Source organism: Pelodiscus sinensis, chromosome 1 (genome assembly GCF_049634645.1).
Source record: "Pelodiscus sinensis isolate JC-2024 chromosome 1, ASM4963464v1, whole genome shotgun sequence".
In the NCBI taxonomy this organism is placed as follows: domain Eukaryota; kingdom Metazoa; phylum Chordata; order Testudines; family Trionychidae; genus Pelodiscus; species Pelodiscus sinensis.
In genome coordinates this window covers 310,849,759-310,869,503 of record NC_134711.1, presented here as the reverse complement: position 1 = coordinate 310,869,503, position 19,745 = coordinate 310,849,759, and the positions used below count along the sequence as shown (strand labels likewise).

Below are 19,745 nucleotides of genomic sequence, written 5' to 3'. Positions count from 1 at the left end.
ATGAAAGTTACCTTTCTCATTGTGATAACTTCTGCAAGACGGGTTGGTGAGATAGCTGCCTTATCCGCTGTACCCCCATACACAGTGTTTACCGATCAAGGAGTCATTTTACGTCCTCAACCCACTTTCCTTCCGAAAGAGAATTCACAATTTCACATCAATGAATCAGTAGTACTTCCCACTTTCTATCGAAAGCCCCATGTCTCGGCAGAGCAAACTCGGTTACACACTCTGGATGCCAGATGTGCCCTGGCTTTCTACATAGACAGGACTAGGTCCATCAGGAAGACAAACACGCTATTCGTGTCTACAGCCGACCGCTCTAAGGGTCACCCGTTGTCAGCTCAACGCATTTTGTCAATCATTGTGAACTGCATAAAGGAATGCTATGCTCTAAATAGTAGACCACTGTTGCAGAATCCGACAGCTCATTCAACACGTTCAGTTGCTACATCAACTGCGTTCTTAAAGGGCGTCCCTTTAAAAGACATTTGCAGGGCTGCCACATGGTCGTCAAACTTCACCTTTGCCAAGCACTATGCCATTCCCAACCTTCACCTTCCAGAGGGAGCAGTGGCAACAGCGGTGCTGCCCACAGGTGCAGCACGATAGCTCCGAACCCCCCTCCTTTCAGGGGCTACTGCTGCATATTCACCTATAGTGGAGCACCCACGGGACACTGCTCGAAGAAGAAAAAGAAGTTACTCACCCTGTGCAGTAACGATGATTCTTCGAGATGCGTGTCCCGTGGGTGCTCCACGACCCGCCCTCCTCCCCTCTTACAGAAATATCATTTTGTCTTTTTCAGACCAAGAGGATCAGGAGGAACTGGCGGGAGCCAGACGGCGTGAATACAAACGGCGCGAAAGAGCACGAGCCGCGCTTCGTGCATGTGCGGTCCGGCAGACTATGGCTACAAAAGTTCTCCGATCTGCGGCGCCGGGACAAGCCCGACACCTATAGTGGAGCACCCACGGGACAAGCATCTCGAAGAATCATCGTTACTGCACAGGGTGAGTAACTTCTTTTTATCAAGACATGACTTGTTTTTCTCTGTTAGAGTTCTATTAGCAGAACAGGTTACATAATTCTTAATAGCAAGATATTCCCTACTGAAGTTTCCGTATCTGTATATTCAGCTGTTGTATTGCCAAAGGAAATATATAAGTTACTTGCACTCTGTCCTCTAGTTTTATACTTAATGCTACTATAATTTGGGCTCGAGAGAACTTTTTGTGGACTGTAGTCGGCTTGGCTTCCCGAAGGGGGATTCCTCCTCCGCATCAGTGGGCGGCCATTCTGCCCCACTACACTGTCCCTTTAAACCAAGCCCCCATGTCACAAGTCTGTGCCTGACCTTCCTTCAGGTGGGCGGCACACAACAAAGTCTGCGGGGATAGGCGGGCCCAGCCCTAGTTCAAGGAGGGCAGCAAGTCCCCAGAAGTCCCCCTTTGGGGTTAGGCTAAGCCCTGGTTCTGCGCGTGGCAATTCAGCAATCAGTTTACTGGGAGGTCAGGCCCTGGTTCAGGGATGGCTGCACACAATCACAGAGTTTATAAGCTCAGAGTCAGTCTTACCGGTACGCCAGGTTCCTTGTTCAGGAGGAGTGCAGGCCAATTGCCTGTGGTAGTGACAAGAAGGGGGAGACTGCCACCCGGTAGGGAGGTGACAGGGGGGGCACAGGCCCACCGACTCCACTGCACCCCGGACCAGGGCCCTAGGAGTAGCAATGCAGGCTGCTACGGGCTCAGCGGGGGCTCCAGCCCAAAACGCACCGGCCTTGGGGCCTTTAACAGCCTCCACTAACCCCTGGGCCACTTCCTGTCTTCCCTTCAGCCGGTTCCTGGCTTTCTGGCTGGGTGCTCATGGAGTTCATGGCAAGTTCGTCCCACTGGGGTCCTGGCAGTCCGGCCCAGTCCACTGCCGCCCTCAGGTCAGCTGGGCTCGCTCAGCTGGGCTCTTAGTGCTGGCGGCATCAGGCGTCCAGGCCAGGCCACAGGGTCAAGCTCTGTCAGAGTCCCGGGCCGAGCCTTTGGCAGCCGCTTCTCTTGGTTTCTGGGCAGGGGCTGGAGCACGGGATCAGGCTGGCCCTCTGGGTCCTCCGCAAGGTTGGCGAAGGTAGGCGGGCTGGGCCAGGCCTCAGCTTCCCATGCAGGGAGTATGTAGTCAGCCTCTGGCCCCAGGAAGGTTGCTGGCTGGGCTTTTATAGCTCTGGCCCCTCCCCCTGGCTTCCAGTCAGGTGACTGGGTAGGATCAGCCTCAGCCCCAGCCCAACATGATGACCGGAGGGGCTCCTCCTCTTCCACATCAGTGGGTGACCCACTACAGGACAAAGATATCCTGAATCTGCTACTCAGGGCAGTGTATTATACAGTTAGTGTTCTTCCCATTTGTAAGACTATTGCATGCAAACCACTGCCCACAAAAGTTGGCATGGAAAGCTTGTAGAAACATTGTACTGTATTTGCCTAAAGCAAAATACCATCAGAGTGTAGGCAAGAGTAGCCTCTGTTGTACCCTTTTATAGAGCACAACATTTCCCCATGTGCACCAACCAGCGCAGGGCAACATGTCTTCTTTTTGCTATGTCTTTTCCCCACCTGTCTTGGAGAGAGTGTGGTGTTTCAAAACTAACCTTAAAGATGTTGCACTCATGGAATGAAAGGACTATAATTAGCCACAGCACAATGAGAAGAAAGTTCCTTCCATCCTTGCCTCGTGAAAGGATTGTGATTAGCCACAGCACAATGGCAAGAAGGTGTCTTCCATCCCTGCTTCTCTTACATACCAGCACAGGACAGGGTCCAGTTTGGGTGTGTCTAGACTACAGGGTTTTTTCGAAAAAACTTCCTCTGCATCTAGACTGCTGCTGTGTTCTTTCGAAAGTAAATCAAAAGAATGCGGCAGTTTTTTCGACCACGGAAAACCTCATTTTATGAGGAATAATGCCTTTTTTCGAAAGTGCTCTTTCGAAAAAAGGCACTATGTAAAGCAAACTGTTCTTTATCCAAAGAGAGCATCCAGACTGCCTGGGTGCTCTCTTTCAAAAAAGCAGCTTGCGTTTTCCAAGGTACTGGTTGTAGTCTAGATGCTCTTTTTCGAAAGAGGCTTTTTCTAAAGTATCTTTCAAAAAAGCCTCTTTCGAAAGAGGCTTGCAGTCTAGACATAGCCTTTGAGTTATGCTTTAATGTTAGTCAGTATACACAATACACAACAATTGTGCATGAAGAGCACTTGCATAATTCACTTGAGTATACTCCCTGAATACGTAGTTTTTTGGGCATGAGACATCTTTGGGATACGGTGAAGGGGTTATTGTAGCATGGTAGGTAGGGCCGGCTCTAGGCAGCAGCAAATCAGGCAGGTGCTTGGGGCGGCACTTTGCCAGGGGCAGCATTTCAGGTAAGCAGCCGGTGCCGCCACTAGCAACGCCTAGCCCCGCCCCAGGGCCGGCCCGAGGCATTCTGGCACCCTGGGCACGGGCATGCAGTGCTGCCCCCGGGCGCACAGCGCATGCGCGGGCCCGCCCATGGGGAGCGGGCCCACCCCCCTAGGGTGCGCAGGCCCGCCACCAGGGCGCATGCGCGGCCCGGCTACGGCCATGTAGGGCCCTGTGGCCATGGGGGGAAGGGCGTTGCTGGCTGGCGCCGCGGGGAACCGGGCGCGAGGCGCCTGATGGCAGCTGTAAGGGACGCCGCACTCCCATTACAGCTGCCATCAGGCGCCCCCCATCAGTTGGTGCCCTAGGCAGCTGCCCGGCTCGCCCGTGCCTCCGTCCGGTCCCGCCCCGCTAAACCGATTTAAAGGGCCGCAGCCAGGAAACGCCAAGAAACGCCGCAGCTGCGCGCTGGCAGCACCAATGCGCCCCAGAGCCTGCTGGCTGCCCCTGTCTCCTCTCCTGCTCCTCCCCTTCCCTGTCAATGCCTAGCCCTGCCCTGCCCTGCTCCGCCGATTTAAAGGGCCACGGGAGATGCGGCGGCTGCGCAGCCAGCACTGGCACCATGTGCACCTAGCCCCGGAGCCTGCTGGCCAGCCCTGTCTCCTAGTCCTGCTCCTCCCCGGCGGCTGCTACCTCTAAGAGCCTCTCCACTCCAAGCCATCAGCCACCCCTCTGCCTACATAGTATGGAAATCCCAGGTAAGATGCCCCCTCTCCGCCTAGGCTTGCCATGTATCCGGTATTTTCGATTCCTGTCTGATAAAAAATCAGAAAATACTGGACACCTGGCAAACCTACAAACACTCAGCCTGCTGGCCCAGCCCCTGGCCTCTTCCCCAAGCCCCCGACAGCCTCAGCCCCATGAACCCTTTGAAGTCTGTTCCTAGTATATTTTTCTTGTTCATGTTTGTAGTAGAAGTAGAACCAAACAAGGATCCAGCACACAGAGAGAGAGAGAATATTAACTGTTCTACTCTCTTCAAAGAACCACACATGCTGTTTCATAGATATTTCTTTAAAGAATTAAACTTCGTTGATCTGGGTAAACTTTTGTGTTTGATGTCTCTAAGGCAAGCTTCATTCCATATATAGTTGTATTGGGCACATACAGCAAAAAATCTAGAGCCGGCCCCGATGGTAGGCATAACTATGCTAGCTTTAATCTAGCTAACAGGGGCAACAAAGTAGAGAAGGCAGCATAGGCTGGTCATCTGGGTACTTACTCTTGGGTTTGTACATGTGTTGCTAACCCAAGTTAACGCTTGTGCTGCCACATCTATACTACTTCTGTTATCCATGCTAGATAGATTTAACTGAGCCTGGTATGACTCTCTGTGCTGTACTCACATTTTCACAGCAATATTTACATGCTCTAAAACAATACTGACTCTGGTGTCACATTAGCTCAGTAACCCCAAGTTATCTCATCATCTGCAGAGGAAATCAGTGTCATCTAATGATTTCTGCTTTGCTTTTGAAAGAGTATTATAGATACACTCTGGGAGCGACAAAAGAAAAAATGGACAGATTGGCTGAGAAACAAATGAACCAAAAGAAGGAATGGGCTACTGAGGTATTTTTTCTGCTTTTATACTGAGTGCTAATCAGGTCTTGATTACAAATACTCATTCTCTTATTGATTTTAAACCAGATTTTTTAAAAAAAGGCTGATTTGGGCCTTCTTTAGTGGAATGACAGGATATTTTGTGGGTAGGAACACAATAAAATGAACTGTAAAATATTTTATTGACCAATATTGGAGTGCTGTTTATTTATATAAATATAATATACTGTGATAAAAATAACACTTAGCTGCTATATAGTGCTATTCATCAGTAGAGCTAAAAGTGCTTTTGCATAGGTCCGTACCATCATCTCTATTTTACAGTGGGGGAAACTGAGGCAGTGAAAGCTCATTCAAGAACTTTACATTTTTACTGTGAATTTAATTTTGAAAAATAAGAATTCATGTAAGATTGCGGGCTTTACAATAAAATGTCTCTGTAACAAAAATACCCAGAGTGGCATGTTTTACATTTATACACAAATGTTAATATTCAGATGTTGATATATCTTTCAATTTTAAAAAGTCAAACAATAAATGTTAACATGAACATACAAAAAATGATTTTCAACAAATAGCTTTTTACATTTCAGAAAATGATGAAAAAGTATTTTCCCAAGGCTATCTTTGCAGAAACAAAACCAGCAATGATCAAAGCCTTGTTCCTGCAAACACTTACATGTGTTCTTAGTTTCAAACATGTGAATAGTCCCACTGAAGTTAAACATGTGCGTAAATGTTTGCACGTTTGAAGCTGTAGTACAGTGAAACCTTTGTTATCTGGAACTCTGTTATCCAGAAAACTTTGTTAACTGGCATTGCCCCCAACCACAATTCTGTCACATCTTCAGGTGCACAGGCCTGGCTTTACCATGATTTGCTTAAAAATTTTTATTTAAGAAGTACTAATCATCTTTAACTCAAAATAGAAATGTGAGACCAACTGCCTCACACTACAAAACTACCAATATTAAAAACTTGAGTTTTACTATTATTGTCCATTGGTTTTTCCTAGGTTGATGGGACCCTCAGATAACCAGAATTTTTAGATAACCAGAACGCCCTAATCCCTGAGCATGCCAGATAACACAGGTTTTACTGTATGTGATTTTCTTGAGATTTTATATTATATTGTTTTCTCACTCAAGAATTAAGATTGATCCAATAATGGACCAAAATGGTCAGAAAGTTAGAAAAAAGATACTTCAGTTTTCTATAGTCCAAAGACAAACTATTAGAGTTCATCAATATATATGGGATCTGATTCTTCTCATTTATACCAGTGTTAGTATTCAGTCAACAAAGTGATCAGTGCTGATGGATCTATATGTCTATCACCAGAAATCCACACTTCATTAGATCCTTTCAGAGATTAGGGGTTTTGCTTCACTGACTTCAGTTAAATCACTGAGAAGAGAGTGAGATCCCTGGATTTTAAACATATGATGCTAAACAAAGGATTGCTCCTTCCTGCTAGTTCATTTCTTATTTGTGTCAATAAGGAAGACAAACCTCTGATCTTGCAATCAAATTCACTAGTACAGACCTTTGTCCCTGAAAGGAGCCCCAAAGGATCAGAGCCATAACACTAAATTTGTGGTATTACCTTCCTTCCTTTGCAAAAGTCTGATTTCACACACGTAGGCTGTGTCTACACTGTACCCCTTTTCCGGAAAAGGGATACAGATGAGACAAGTCGGAATTGCAAATGAAGCGGGGGATTTAAATATCCCCCGCTTCATTTGTATAAACATGGCTGCCGCTTTTTTCCGGCTCTGGGCTTTGATTTTATACTCTTAAAAGCAGGAATAAGGGACCTTTTGGAAAAGGCTTTATTTTCCGAAAGATCCCCATCTAGACTGGCGCTTTTTTCCGGCAAAGCCCCGAGCCGGAAAAAAGCGGCAGCCATGTTTATACAAATGAAGCGGGGGATATTTAAATCCCCCGCTTCATTTGCAATTCCGACTTGTCTCATCTGCATCCTTTTTCCGGAAAAGGGGTGCAGTGTAGACACAGCCGTAGATTGTAACATCAGTGCTGGATAAATCAGAAATAATAGATAGGAGGGAGGGACATAGCTCTTATTTAAGGAAACTCATGTCAGAAGTAATAACTGGTGACAAATTGCATTGGACTGGAACAGCTGATGTGAGCGATAACTCCGCTTGCATCCCATGGCAGAGCCACTACACATCCCCCAAGGGAATGGTATAGGGGAATCTTTCACAGTTTCCATTTCCCTGTGTGGATATTTCCTGCCTAGAGGACTAAACAGCCTATTAGAAATGTTTTCCTCAAGAATGTGTCATTGTAAAAACCTGTCTACAGAGAAGATCTAAAACTATGTTTTCTCAGAATGCTGTAAAGCACATTGATAAAACCAGTCACAGGGAGATTGAAGAAAATGAATGGCTGAAAGAAGAGGTAAGAGGAGTACTAGTTTTTTTATCCAATTATAAGTTTTGAATTTAATGGTGGTCTGTAGTCATCACTATGCTTCTTATCATAGGCCTCTAAGGACTGCAGAGAGAAAGGTGACCAGGATGTTATTTTAAGTAGATCACAGTTGTGTTGGAAAAACTACTTCTCAGTTTGTGACATCAAGATACATGTCCTGTCACAATTGCAATGACAAGCCAAAACTTTGTCTCTGCTAGTTACAACACTACTCTACTCGATCGGCTGTTTAATAAGTAGAAATGTACAAGATTATCCATTATGCAATTTTACGGCTCAGTCTTTCAGGGTATGTCTACACTACAATGTTAGTTCGAACTAACGGACGTTAGTTCGAACTAACATTCATAGCCGCTACACTAGCGCTCCGTTAGTTCAAATTTGAATCGAACTAGTGGAGCGCTTAGTTTGAACTAGGAAAACCTCATTTTACGAGGATTAAGCCTAGTTCGAACTTACTAGTTCGAATTAAGGGGTGTGTAGCCCCTTAATTCGAACTAGTGGGAGGCTAGCCCTCCCCAGGTTTCCCTGGTGGCCACTGTGGCCAACACCAGGGAAACTCTATGCCCCCCTCCCGGCCCCGGACCCCTTAAAGGGGCACGGGCTGGCTACGGTGCCCGTGCCAGGTGCAAGCCTGCCAGCACCCAGCCAGCAGACCCTGCACCTGGCACGGCACAGAGCCACCCACCCGATGTCCCCCAGCCAACCCCCTCTTCCCGGGACCAGGCTGGCGGCTCCCGGGAGCTTGCCCTGGACCGCAAGAGGCGGGCACCTTCCTGGGCTAGTGCGGACATCGTGGACCTCGTCCACGATCTCCGCACTAGGCACAGGAAAGTGGCCGTCTAGGGCAGGAGAGCTGCCAGCCTGGCCACCCAGGAGCAGGTGTGCCGTCCTGGGTCAGACCAAGGGTCCATCTAGCCCAGTAGCCTGTCTGCCGACAGCGGCCAACCCTAGGGACCCTGGAGGGGATGGACCGAAGACAGTGACCAAGCCATTTGTCTCGTGCCATCCCTCTCCAGCCTTCCACAAACTTTGGGCAGGGACACCACTCCTACCCCCTGGCTAAGACTACTCCATGGACCCAACCTCCATGACTTGATCTCACTTCCCTTTAAACTCTGTTCTAGTTGTAGCCTTCACAGCCTCCTGCAGCAAGGAGTTCCACAGGTTAACTATTTGCTTTGTCAAGAAGAACAACTTTCTCTTACTAGTTTGAAGCCTGATACCCATTCCTTTCCTTTGGTGTCCTCTAGTCCTTCTTTAGGGGAACTCATGAAGAACTTTTCTGAATGCACCCTCTCCACCCAACCCCTGCTTTTAGAGACCTCTATCCTGTCCCTGCTCCGTCTCCTCTTTTCTAAGCTGAACAGTCCCAGTCTCTGTAGCCTCTCTTCATCTGGCACCTGTTCCCAACCCCTGATCATGTTAGTTGCCCTCCCCTCTCCCAGCCTTTCTCTTCCCCTCTCCCACCTCCTTTTCCCAGTCTCCCCCAGTTTTGTTCAATAAAGACAGAGTCAATGTTGGAAGAAACGTTATCTTTATTTTGTACATCAATAAGAAGGGGGGCTAGGGAAGGGTAAGTGGAAGGAGGTGAGGGAGGAATGGGGTACGAGCCCCCGATGGGGAGGACTGGGCTGGCTCTGCGGGCTTCTGGGGGTGGAAGCTCTCCTGCAGCCCCCCGATTTCCCCCTCTCCCCAGATGGCAGCCTGCGGCAAGTGCAGCCGGGCTGATGGCCGAGTGGTGTGATGTGCCCAGTGTGGGTACTCCGGCACTCCAAGCCAGGACTGGTTTGCAAGCGGGGCACCCCTTAGAACTGTCTGTCCAGGGTGGGGGTCGGGACCCTTTAAGCGCAGCCCTCGGCTAGCCTGAGACAGCATCTCCACGCTCTAAGTCCTCCTCTGATGCTCTGCTGGCACTGCTTCCGGCCATCCTTAAGCCCTGTTCAGGGTCCACTCAATGTGGACTTGCTAGTTCGAATTAGCAAAACGCTAATTCGAACTAGTTTTTAGTTCTAGACGCGTTAGTTCGAATTAGCTTAGTTCGAATTAACTAATTCGAACTAAGTTAGTTCGAATTAACGTTGTAGTGTAGACATACCCTCCGATATTTACAGCATAGGTCTCAAACTCATGGCCCTTGAGCCATCTACAGTTCTATGGGATATCTGTACCTTCCTCCAAGTCCAGCCCCATCTCTGCTACCATCCTGCCTCTTCCTGCCCCAGCTTCACCCTCTCCCGCAGTGCACTTCTTCTCCCAAGCCTTCAACCCCGAGGAACAAGGCCTCTAGGATTACAGGCGAGCCTGGCGTGGGGTGGCAGCAAGGGTTGGGCCCCCCCACACCCTCTGCAGTGGTGTGGAGTGATGTAGCAGTCTTTGCTCTGCTGCCATCTCACAGGCCAGACTGGTTGCTCTGCTTCATCTAGGCATTGGGAAGCAAAGCACCCAGCCCCAACATGGGCAGCTTAGCAGATGACGGTGGAGTAAAGCAGATTGCCCAGGGTACTATGGACTACCCTAACCTGAGACAGGGATGTTAAATTGTCTTTGCTCAGCTAATTGAGTAGTCGAAATTTCCATCAACTACTTGATTAGTAGATAAGGGGGGAAACTGCAGAGCTGCAGCAGGGTTAGCTCCCAACCCTGGGAGCTAACTCCACGGTGGCTCTGCCATTTAAATGTATTAAGAGCCACAAGCTCTTAATTCATTTAAAAGGCAGAGGTGTAGCATCTGGGACTGGGCATGAGCCGGGACAGCTGATTCCGAGCTTGCGCCCAGTCCCCCTGGCTGCACCTCTGCCTTTTAAATGTAAAAAAGCAGAGGCAGTGTCTGGGATTGGGCATGGGCCGGGACAGCTGATTCCCGGCTCATGCCCGCTCCCCACACTAAGCCTCTGCCTCCCTTGCCCCACTGCGGAGGTGCCGCTGGGGGTGAATCGGCTTTTAAGCTGGCTCCCCCCAGCACTGACTCCTGCTCCCCCCCTTGCTGGCTTTCTCTGATAGAGGCAGCAAGGGGGGGGAGCGATTAGTCGAGTCATTACTTGACTGCCTGATAAGCATAGGCTAATCAGGTAGTCAACTAGCCAACTAACTGCTTACATCCCTAGTATGAGAGACCATCCCATCCATAGGATGGTTTGGGCAGCTGCTGTGGTTCCCAGAGCAGCTGCACCAAACCGTCCTATGAATGGGATGGCTCTGCACATACCTCCTAAAATCTGGCTGAATTATTGAAGTCCTCAAATCATGCTTTAAAGACTGCAAGTTACAGAAAGTTTACCATTTACATTAGTTTAAACCTGTAAAAGACCCTTTCCCATGCTTCATAGGAAAACAAAAACCCCCTAGTGTCTCTACCAATCTGACCCGGAGGAAAATTCCTTCCCTGCACCAAATACGGTAATCAGTTAAACCCTGAGCATGTGGGCAAGAGCCACCAGGCAGATACCTGGAAAAAATTCCTATTAGTAACTCAAAATCTTCCCATCTAATATCCTGTCTCCATGAACTAGCAGTTGCTAATGGGCCACATGCCTTTTAGGAAGCCTCACCATACCATCCCCTCCATAATCAAGCTCAGTCCTACAAGTTTTTTGTCCTCACTGATTCCATTGTTCCGGAACTTCATTCTTCTGATGCAGTGTTTCTCAAACTGTGCTCCACGGAGCCCCAGGGCTCCACAAGACATCTTCAGGGGCTCTGCGAGGTTGACAAACTGGAAACATCGATAGGTACAAAACGTACAATCAGTGGACCGCTGGGGCTCCACATAAATTTTTACACATGGTAAAGGGCTCTTGAGCCCAAAAAGTTTGAGAACCACTGCTCTGATGGTTAATCTCACCTAATTTTGAGCCTAAACTTGTTTCTGGCCAGTTTATATCCATTTGTTCTTGTGTTTACATTTGCACTTAATAAAATAACTCCTCTCCCTGCCTGGTATTTAGCCCTTTGATGTATTTGTAGAGAGCAATTCTATCTCCTCTCATTCTTCTTTTGGTTAGGCTAAACAAGCCAAGCTCTTTGAGCCTCCTCTCGTAAGGCAGGTTTCCATTCATTGGATCATCTTAGCAACCCTTTTTTGCACTTGTTCCATTTTGAATTTATCCTTCTTAAACCTGGGAGACCAGAAGGAGACAGTGTTCCAGATGAAGTCTCATCAGTGCCTTGTGCAATGGTATTAACACTTCTGTGTTTCTACTGGAAATACCTTTCCTGATGCACCCTAGGACTGCATTAGTCTTTTTCACAGTTGCATGTCACTGAAGGCTCATAGTTGTAGGTGCCGGGTAAAACAGGCCAGGGCAGACTAAGCATCCCCTAGTGCAGCTGCAGCTGCCTGTTGTGGGGTTTGCATGGGGAAGTTTTTCCTTATTATTATGCCCCATGCAGGTTCCGGGGTGATTGAGGTATGTGCTACTTAGCTTCCTGGATTCATCAGTAATCTCCCTCAACTCCAGCCTCCTCAGCTGCCCTAGAGCCAGCATGACACATCTCACAACTCAGATTATCCATGGGGTGGCTTGTGGTCTTAAGAAAGGAGGTGTTAACTACAGGGTGGAGGGCCTCTGGCCAGCACAGGGAGTCTCGGGGCTCCAGCTGTCCTGGGGGTCCTCTGGCTGTGGGGAGGAGGAGAGAGAGCCTTCTGGTCTTCTTTAGGGAGCCCTCAGGTGGAAGAGGTGGGGGCATGGGGGTTAGCCTCTTTGAAAAGGGGCTCCACCTGCTGCCCATGATAGTTATCCTGTTTTCAACCCATCTTTTTCTTTCTAGTCTGAAAGACCAGATCAACCAGTTTTTGTTTGCTTGACCTTCTGTGTTGTTTAAGGCAACAAAGGGAGCTAGTATGAGACCAAGAACTCAGAAGCTCCTGGATCGTGATCCTTTTTTCAGGTCCCCTTCTCTCAAACATTACCGCATGTCTCTCTCATCTGCCATAGGTTGAAATATACCGAACGGAAGTAAGTGACTTGGAAGAATCTGCTCAGCTACTAGAAGAAGAAAATATATATATGATAAAGAGCCTGTTTAACTGCAGACTTAAGAACCTTAAAGTATCCAGGTAAGAATGGTTCTACTTACAGATGTAGTCCCAGATCCTCAAAGGTATTTAGTTCCTAACTTCAGTGAGCATTTGAATCCTAAATGATTCTGAGACCAGAGGTGACTTGTCAGGGGCAACCCATGGGGCCACCTGTCACATCACCCCCCAGCCTAGGGAAGGGCTCGAGCAACCCCACCCAGGCTCTTCCTCTCCCTGCCTCTGCTCCACCTGCACCAGCTCACCTGCTAGTCCCTCATTGGCTGCTGGCTCGGCCCTTCCCACCCAAGCTGTGGGGAGCATGTAACCCCTTGTGCCCCACCTACATGCCACCCCGTCTGAGAATCTGGACCCTAGAAACTACTTCTGCTGCCTCCACAGTCAATCAGTGTCCCTGGGCAGCAGAACCAATACAGCTTTACCATTCAAAAGAGACAGGAATAAGGGTATTGGGGGCATGATGTGAAGCTCTGTTCACTAGCACATAGGGATCGGGCTGTGGGGGTGGCAGAGCTGGATTATCTCCTGCTGTACAGAGTCTCCCATTCACTCCCCTTCTTTCCCCCAGGCTCACTCTTTTAGGGCTGCTATCCCATGGAGTTGGGAGGATGAATTCCTCCTTCCTGCCACCTCTCTCTTGTATCAAGCTGTGGAGGCTGGACACTAGCATATGGCTCTACCCCTTATTGTTAGTTCAAATATTTGAGAGCATGAAGGGTAACTTGCTAATTCAGTTTTTTCAGTCCCAAGTACTAAGCAGAACTAAGGAAGAGATTCCTGTATAGCCCTGTAAGAGTACATTGCACAGCATGATGTTCTTGTTCTTTCACATCTAACGGAGCTAATTTGTTTCTCACAAGGGGATTGATTGAGCACATGTGATATCATAACCCCTGGTGGTACATGCTATGTTTATCACTCCTCTCTTTACTGTCACTTTCCCGTAATTATAGCTCTGTTGTAGCAGTCACAACTTAACACAAAAGGGGGTCTTTAGCTCTCCTTGTTAGAAGAACCTTGGACTGCTGCTAAGTGCAGACTGTCAGCTGCAGTCTAGACCAGCGTTTTCCGTGGACGGGGCCCCGGGAAAAAAATACCGGGCCTCAGCATGGCTGCCGGTAGGGGAGCAAAGCGGAGTGGGCTGGGAGGAGGTGGCGGCGGGGGAAGGAAGAACCAGTTGCCGGGCTGAAGGGTTGGGAGCAGCCGGGCTGTCCTGTGAAGATCAGGGCAGGCAGGTGGGCGGTCGGTGGAAGCAGGGTTAGGGGAAGTAGGGCTGTCCCGTGGAGATCTAGGCGGGCGGGCGGCAGAAGCAGGGTTGGAGGCAGCGGCGCTGTCCCGTGGAGATCCAGGCGGGCGGGCGGCAGAAGCAGGGTTGGAGGCAATGGGGCTGTCCCATGGAGATGGGGGGAGGAGGAGGCGAGCGGGCGGCGGAAGCAGGGTTGGGGGCAGCAGGACTGTCCTGCAGAGATGGGGTGGGGCTGGCAGGGGGTAGAAGCAAGGTTGGGGGTAGTGGGGCTGGTGGCAGATGGGAGATGGGGGGGGGCAGGCGGGCAGGCGGCGGAACCAGGGCTGGACTGGGGGCAGAGGGGCTGGCCAGGGGAGAACAGGAGGAAGAGGACAGGAGAACCAGCTGCGGGAAGCAGGGCTGGATGGGAACAGCTGGGTTGGTTGGCGGGGGGGGGGGGTTGTTGGGGGAGAAGGGCTGATGGGGGAGATTGGTGGGAGGCGGGGGGAACTGGCTGCTGGAAGCAGGGCTAGACGGGGGCAGCAGGGCTGGCCAGGGGATATCAGGAGGAGAAACTGGACACCTGGCAACCCTACCCTTCCTTGCACCCTCCCTCTTAGACATCTACCCTACCCCAAGACTGCTTCTGCTCCCACCTACTGGAGTGCCCATGCAGCGCCGGGTCCCCCAAGCCTTGGCCCAGGCTGGGTGGAGGATGCAGCCGGGTGAAAACTGAAAATGTATTCATTTTTATTCTTTTTTTAATGTGTGTTTATATTTTTGGGCTGCAAAAAACTGTACTAAAAAAACCAGGTTCCAACTAAAGTAAAAAGTTTGGGAAACCCTGATCTAGCCAGCTTTCTATCCATCTTACAGTCCATTTATCCAATCCATATTCCTTTAACTTGCTGTTAAGAATATTGTGGGTGACTGTATCAAAAGCTTTGCTAACGCTGGCACTGGGGGCTTTGGAAGGACCAGAAACAACTTATTTAAATATTTATCATTTGCTTAATGAATATGCAAATATACAAATGAATGTTACTGGTCCTCCAAATGCTCGTGAATGGATTTACTGGTCCCCGTGTCAAAAAGTTTGGAAACCCCTGGTCTAGACCATGTACTAATCTGAGACTATATTTGTATTTTTTTGTGTTTTATGGGCATTTTGAAGTAGGAATACAAAAGAGCATAGTCAGTAAGTTACCTGGCTGCCTCAATCACATTTTTAAACTCTTGCACTATTCTGAGTTTGTGGTTAAATGTCAGATAGCTTTTCGAGCATATCTTTTCTGAAAACCTGGCACAGATAATTGTTGCAGTTGCTGGGGAAATATGTACAGAACTCTAAAGTCATTTATTTATATTTTATTTTCATAGGCATTTATTTCTTACCCAGGGAGCTGGCCTGCAAGTTCAGGGAGAGGAATTGCTTAGTGAGGACTTGGAAGGACTACAATGTAGAGATTATGCAGGTAATGCACATGTCAAAAAGTCATGGAACTTTATAAGTAATTTTTCAGTAAGTACTTTTCTACGCAAAGACCTTTGGGAACATTCTACTATACATGGTGATCATTTACTCCGTCACTGAAATGTAGTTACCTCAGGTTTAGCAATCTGCACAGCAATTCCACATCACAGAGCAGGACAGGAGGAAAATAATACACTGTTGTGTTAAGTGAAATAGATATTTAGATCTGTGGAAGGTAGTTTCCCAAAATGGAACAAGGCCAGGCCAGGATGCTAGGATCAACTACATTGTACAAGAATACATCTTAGATTTTTACTGCCTATGAATTATTGTTAGGGTCCTATCAATTTCATGGTCATAGGATTTTAAAAATGGTAAATTTTATGATTTCAGCTATTTCAATCTGAAAATTCACAATGTTGTAATTGTAGGGGTCCTGATCCAAAAAGGAGTTGTGTGTTTGTGTATCAAGGTTATTGTGTGGGGGTTGTGGTATTGCTACCCTTACTTCTGCTGGCAGCAGCATTGTCTTCAGAACTGCATAGCTAGAGACTGGTGACTGCTGGCCAGGAAACTAGCTCTAAAGGCAGAGCTGCCACCAGCGGCAGCATAGAAATAAGGATGGCCTGGTATGATATTGCCACCCTTACATCTGTGCTGTTCCCTGCAGGGCTGTTAGTCAGTAGCCACCACTCTCTGGCTACCCATTGATAGGCAATTTCCATGGTAAACCCTAATTTAAACTTCACAAAGCATAATCCCATTGCATATCATTGTACTTCCCCCCAAAGCAAAGACAGATGCTGGAGATGAAAGCCCCGAGAGCACAGTCCTAACCATAGAGCAGAAAGTGTTTTCAGATACTCAATCTGAGACAGAAGCTGAGAAGCAAGAATACAGCTATGAGGATCTGTGGGGACAGCCAGTGTCTCCTGTTTTCAGCTCCATACTGTATGAAGATGAAAAAGATTTCCAGGTAAAGGTTTAAAATCAATGGGGCTTCTTTCATTTACTGTGGCACTACCTTTTTGTAGTCAGGAAATGAGCTACCAGCTGCACTGGGTCAGCTTTTAGTACTGTTATGGTGAAAGGTGCCGTTGATATCCACATTTGGCAGTATAGCAGTGAGGATGAAACTCCCCATGCAAAGAGTTGAAGATGCTGCCATAGAGACACTGCACCCAGAGTGCCAGTAAGGGTACTATGAGGATTCCAGTGCTCTTCTTTGTCTGAGCCTTATATCTTTCCAAACTTTGTGTTGGGAAGGGTAAATGGCCAGGCCACCTCTTCCAGACGTCACCCTCTGTGGGGAGCTTTGGGCTATGCACAGCTCTTTTGTAGTTAAAACTTGTGTTGGTCAGGGTTGTGAAAATAAACCATACACACCTTGGACTGACAAGTTTTAATGATGAAAAATTCTGGTGTGGAGAGTACTGTGCGGCAGGAGATGCCCTCCTGCTTACGAAGCTGCTTCCCCTTGTTGGAGGTGATTTTATTTTGTTAGCAAGAGAGCGGCTACAGTGCCTGCCTTACAGCAGCAAAGCTTTTGCTGAAAGCTGTGCTGCGTAGACACAGCCTTGGACTCACGCTTTCCAGGGACCCAGAGCGTATTTCAGGCTATGGAATCCCAGCTGAGCTGGCAGTTGGAATGACAATCTTTCTTTACTTGTAAACTAAGCACATTTGATACGGAAATTGTTGAACACGGAACCCCTGGAGCACATCTTTACCATGTCTCTTTAAAAATTAAAACAGTCATCTTCCGAAGAGCCTCTCTTTTGCTATGCAATTGCTGATGAACAACAATATTCTCTCTCTCTTCTGTATCTCCAGGAATACTTAAAGCTGGGTCCCCTAGAGACGAAACTAATGAGTGCAGTGGGAACAGCCATGCCTATTCATGAAGAATTGAGAGAAATGCCAAGCAAATGCCAGTTTGAAGACAGTTTTGAAACCTATAAATCAGAGGGCCACATCACATATCGCATGGTCAAATCTGTATTTAATTAGGAAAAGAAAGTCCTGTTGGTTAAAAATAGATTAATATATGTTGGTCATTTAGACATGTAATTTGCAGCTCATTAAATCTTTGATCTGTTTTCCAGGTAATTTGTGACACAGCGCTTTCTGGAAGTTCTTTTCTTAAGTACCTAAAGCATTAGATTTATATATTAGACAGTTTGAATAGCTGGATGCATTAATAGGAATGTCTCTAGATAGCACATATAAAGGCCTCTTTCCTAGCCCAACAGACTGTGGACATTAACCTATACATTCTGGCTGTGTCTAGACTGGCCAGTTTTTCCAGAAAATCAGCCGCTTTTCCAGAAAAACTTGCCAGCTCTCTACACTGGCTGCTTGAATTTCCGCAAAAGCACTGACGATCTCATGTAAGATTGTCAGTGCTTTTGCGGAAATACTATGCTGCTCCCATTCGGGCAAAAGTCTTTTTCCGAAAAACTTTTGCGCAAAAGGGCCAGTGTAGACAGCAGAGATTTGTTTTCCGAAAAAAGCTCCGATCGCGAAAATGGCGATTAGGGCTTTTTTGCCCAAAACACGTCTAGATTGGCAGGCCGCTTTTCCGCAAAAGAACTTTTTGCGGAAAAGCGTCCATGGCCAATCTAGACGCACTTTACGGAAAATGCTTTTAACGGAAAACTTTTCCATTAAAAGCATTTCCGGAAAATCATTCCAGTGTAGACGTAGCCTCCTTGTATACAGGCAGTCCCCGACTTATGCGGATCCGACTTATGTCGGATCCGCACTTACGAACGGGCCTTTCTCGCCCTGGAGGTCGTGGTGGGGGATTGCTGCCTGCGAGCTCCGGGGTGAGAAAGCCCTGTTCGTAAGCTGCTCCTGGTGCCACAGGCACCGGGACTGAAGCCGCAGCAGCGGCGGGTTCCTGCGCTTCTGAGGCTTTGCCAGAGCAAAGCCGCAGAAGCGCGGGAACCCGCCGCTGCTGTGGCTTCGCTCCCGGTGCCTGTGGTCTGCTGGGGACCGTCTCCAGCAGACCAGGGGCACCGGGACTGAAGCCGCAGCGGCGGCAGTTCCTGCACTTCTGAGGCTTTGCTCTGGCAAAGCCTCAGAAGCGCGGGAACCCAACACTGCTGCGGCTTCAGTCCCGGTGCCCCTGGTTTGCTGGAGACGGTCCTCAGCAGACCAGGGGCACCGGGACTGAAGCCACAGCCGTGGCAGGGTCCCGCGCCTCTGAGACTTTGCCAGAGCAAAGCCTCAGAGGCGCGGCACCCCGCTGCCGCTGCGGCTCTGCTCCCCATGTCCCTGGTCTGCTGGGCACACTAGCTGCACCCCCCCCGCAGCAGACCAGGCTTTTGTTGTGGACCCTGGGGCAGAGCAGCTGGGGCGCCGATTGGTCCTGCAGCGCCGCTCTGGGCACTACTGGACCAACCCGGCAGCACCCCAGCTGCTCTGCCCCAGGTCCTGATTCAGCTGCTGCTGGTCAGTTTCAGCAGTGGCTGAATCAGGACGCCTGGGGCAGAGCAGCTGGGGTGCTGCTGGGTTGGTCCAGTAGTGCCAAGGAGCGAGGAGCGGTGCTACTGGAGCAACCCAGCAGCACCCCAGCTGCTCTGCCCCAGGTGTCCCCAAGTCAGCCGCTGCTGAAACTGACCAGCGCTGACTACAGGAAGCCCGAGGCAGAGTTGCTGGAATCAGCCGCTGATCAGTTTCAGTAGCAGCTGACTTTGGGATGCTTGGGGTTCTTAAGTTGAATCTGTATGTAAGTCAGAACTGGCGGTCAGTTTCAGCAGCGGCTGAATCTGGACGCCAGTTCCGACTTACATACAGATTCAACTTAAGAACAAACCTACAGTCCCTATCTTGTATGTAACCCGGGGACTGCCTGTACTACAAACTCCCACTAACATAGATGGGATGGAGCTAATGCAGGATCAGGGTCAATATTTGTCGTCTTTGGCCCTTACTTGCAGTCTCCCAGATAAAGAATTCTAGTTTGATTAGACATTATTACACACAGATAAACATAGCGGACATAAAAAGTGGAAGTTACTACTCGGTTTAAGCAAAATACCATGGGTTGAGAATAATCCAATTTATCACCGAAATACTTGGTTTAATTATTTTCTTTTCACCTCTGGAAATAAAAGATCAGCTGCATATAAATAAAAGGCAATGTGGAAGAAAACATTGTCCTCTGCGTTTGTAAACAACAAGTAGCCAAAAGCAGTTTTATTACAAGCTGCAGCAAGGGAAAAACTGGTTCGGGGGGGGGGGAACAGTTTATATACTGTCCATTAGATATAATAACAATAACAATTAGTCTCCTTCCCATTACAAACACCAATGGCTAACAGTTACTTTAGTTCCACCCAGATGCTCCTTATCTCAAGGTCCCTGCCAGAGTCAGCATTCTATCCTTATCTCTGTATGAAGCCAAGAGGCAAAGAGGGATAGCTTAGTAGTTTTGAGTATTGGCCTGCTAAACCCAGGGTTGTGAGCTCAATCCTTGAAGAGGCCATTTAGGGATTGGGGCAAAAATTGTCAGGGATGGTACTTGGTCCTGCTGTGCAGGCAG

General features: G+C 48.5%; 1 protein-coding gene across 2 annotated transcripts in view; it reads left to right on the top strand.

The window, feature by feature from the left end:
- Window positions 1–18,091, top strand: part of CCDC83 (coiled-coil domain containing 83) — a 60,012-nt gene extending 41,921 nt beyond the window's left edge. The window contains exons 6-11 of one of the 2 annotated variants that reach the window (XM_075919414.1): window positions 4,920–5,011; window positions 7,358–7,426; window positions 12,397–12,518; window positions 15,103–15,197; window positions 15,988–16,172; window positions 17,030–18,091. In XM_075919414.1, coding sequence (XP_075775529.1) covers window positions 4,920–5,011; window positions 7,358–7,426; window positions 12,397–12,518; window positions 15,103–15,197; window positions 15,988–16,172; window positions 17,030–17,206 — 740 coding nt within the window. In that variant the 3' untranslated portion in view covers window positions 17,207–18,091. The remainder of the gene's footprint in view (window positions 1–4,919; window positions 5,012–7,357; window positions 7,427–12,396; window positions 12,519–15,102; window positions 15,198–15,987; window positions 16,173–17,029) is intronic. The other variant, XM_075919413.1, reaches the window with a different exon arrangement.
- Window positions 18,092–19,745: the final 1,654 nt, after the last annotated feature.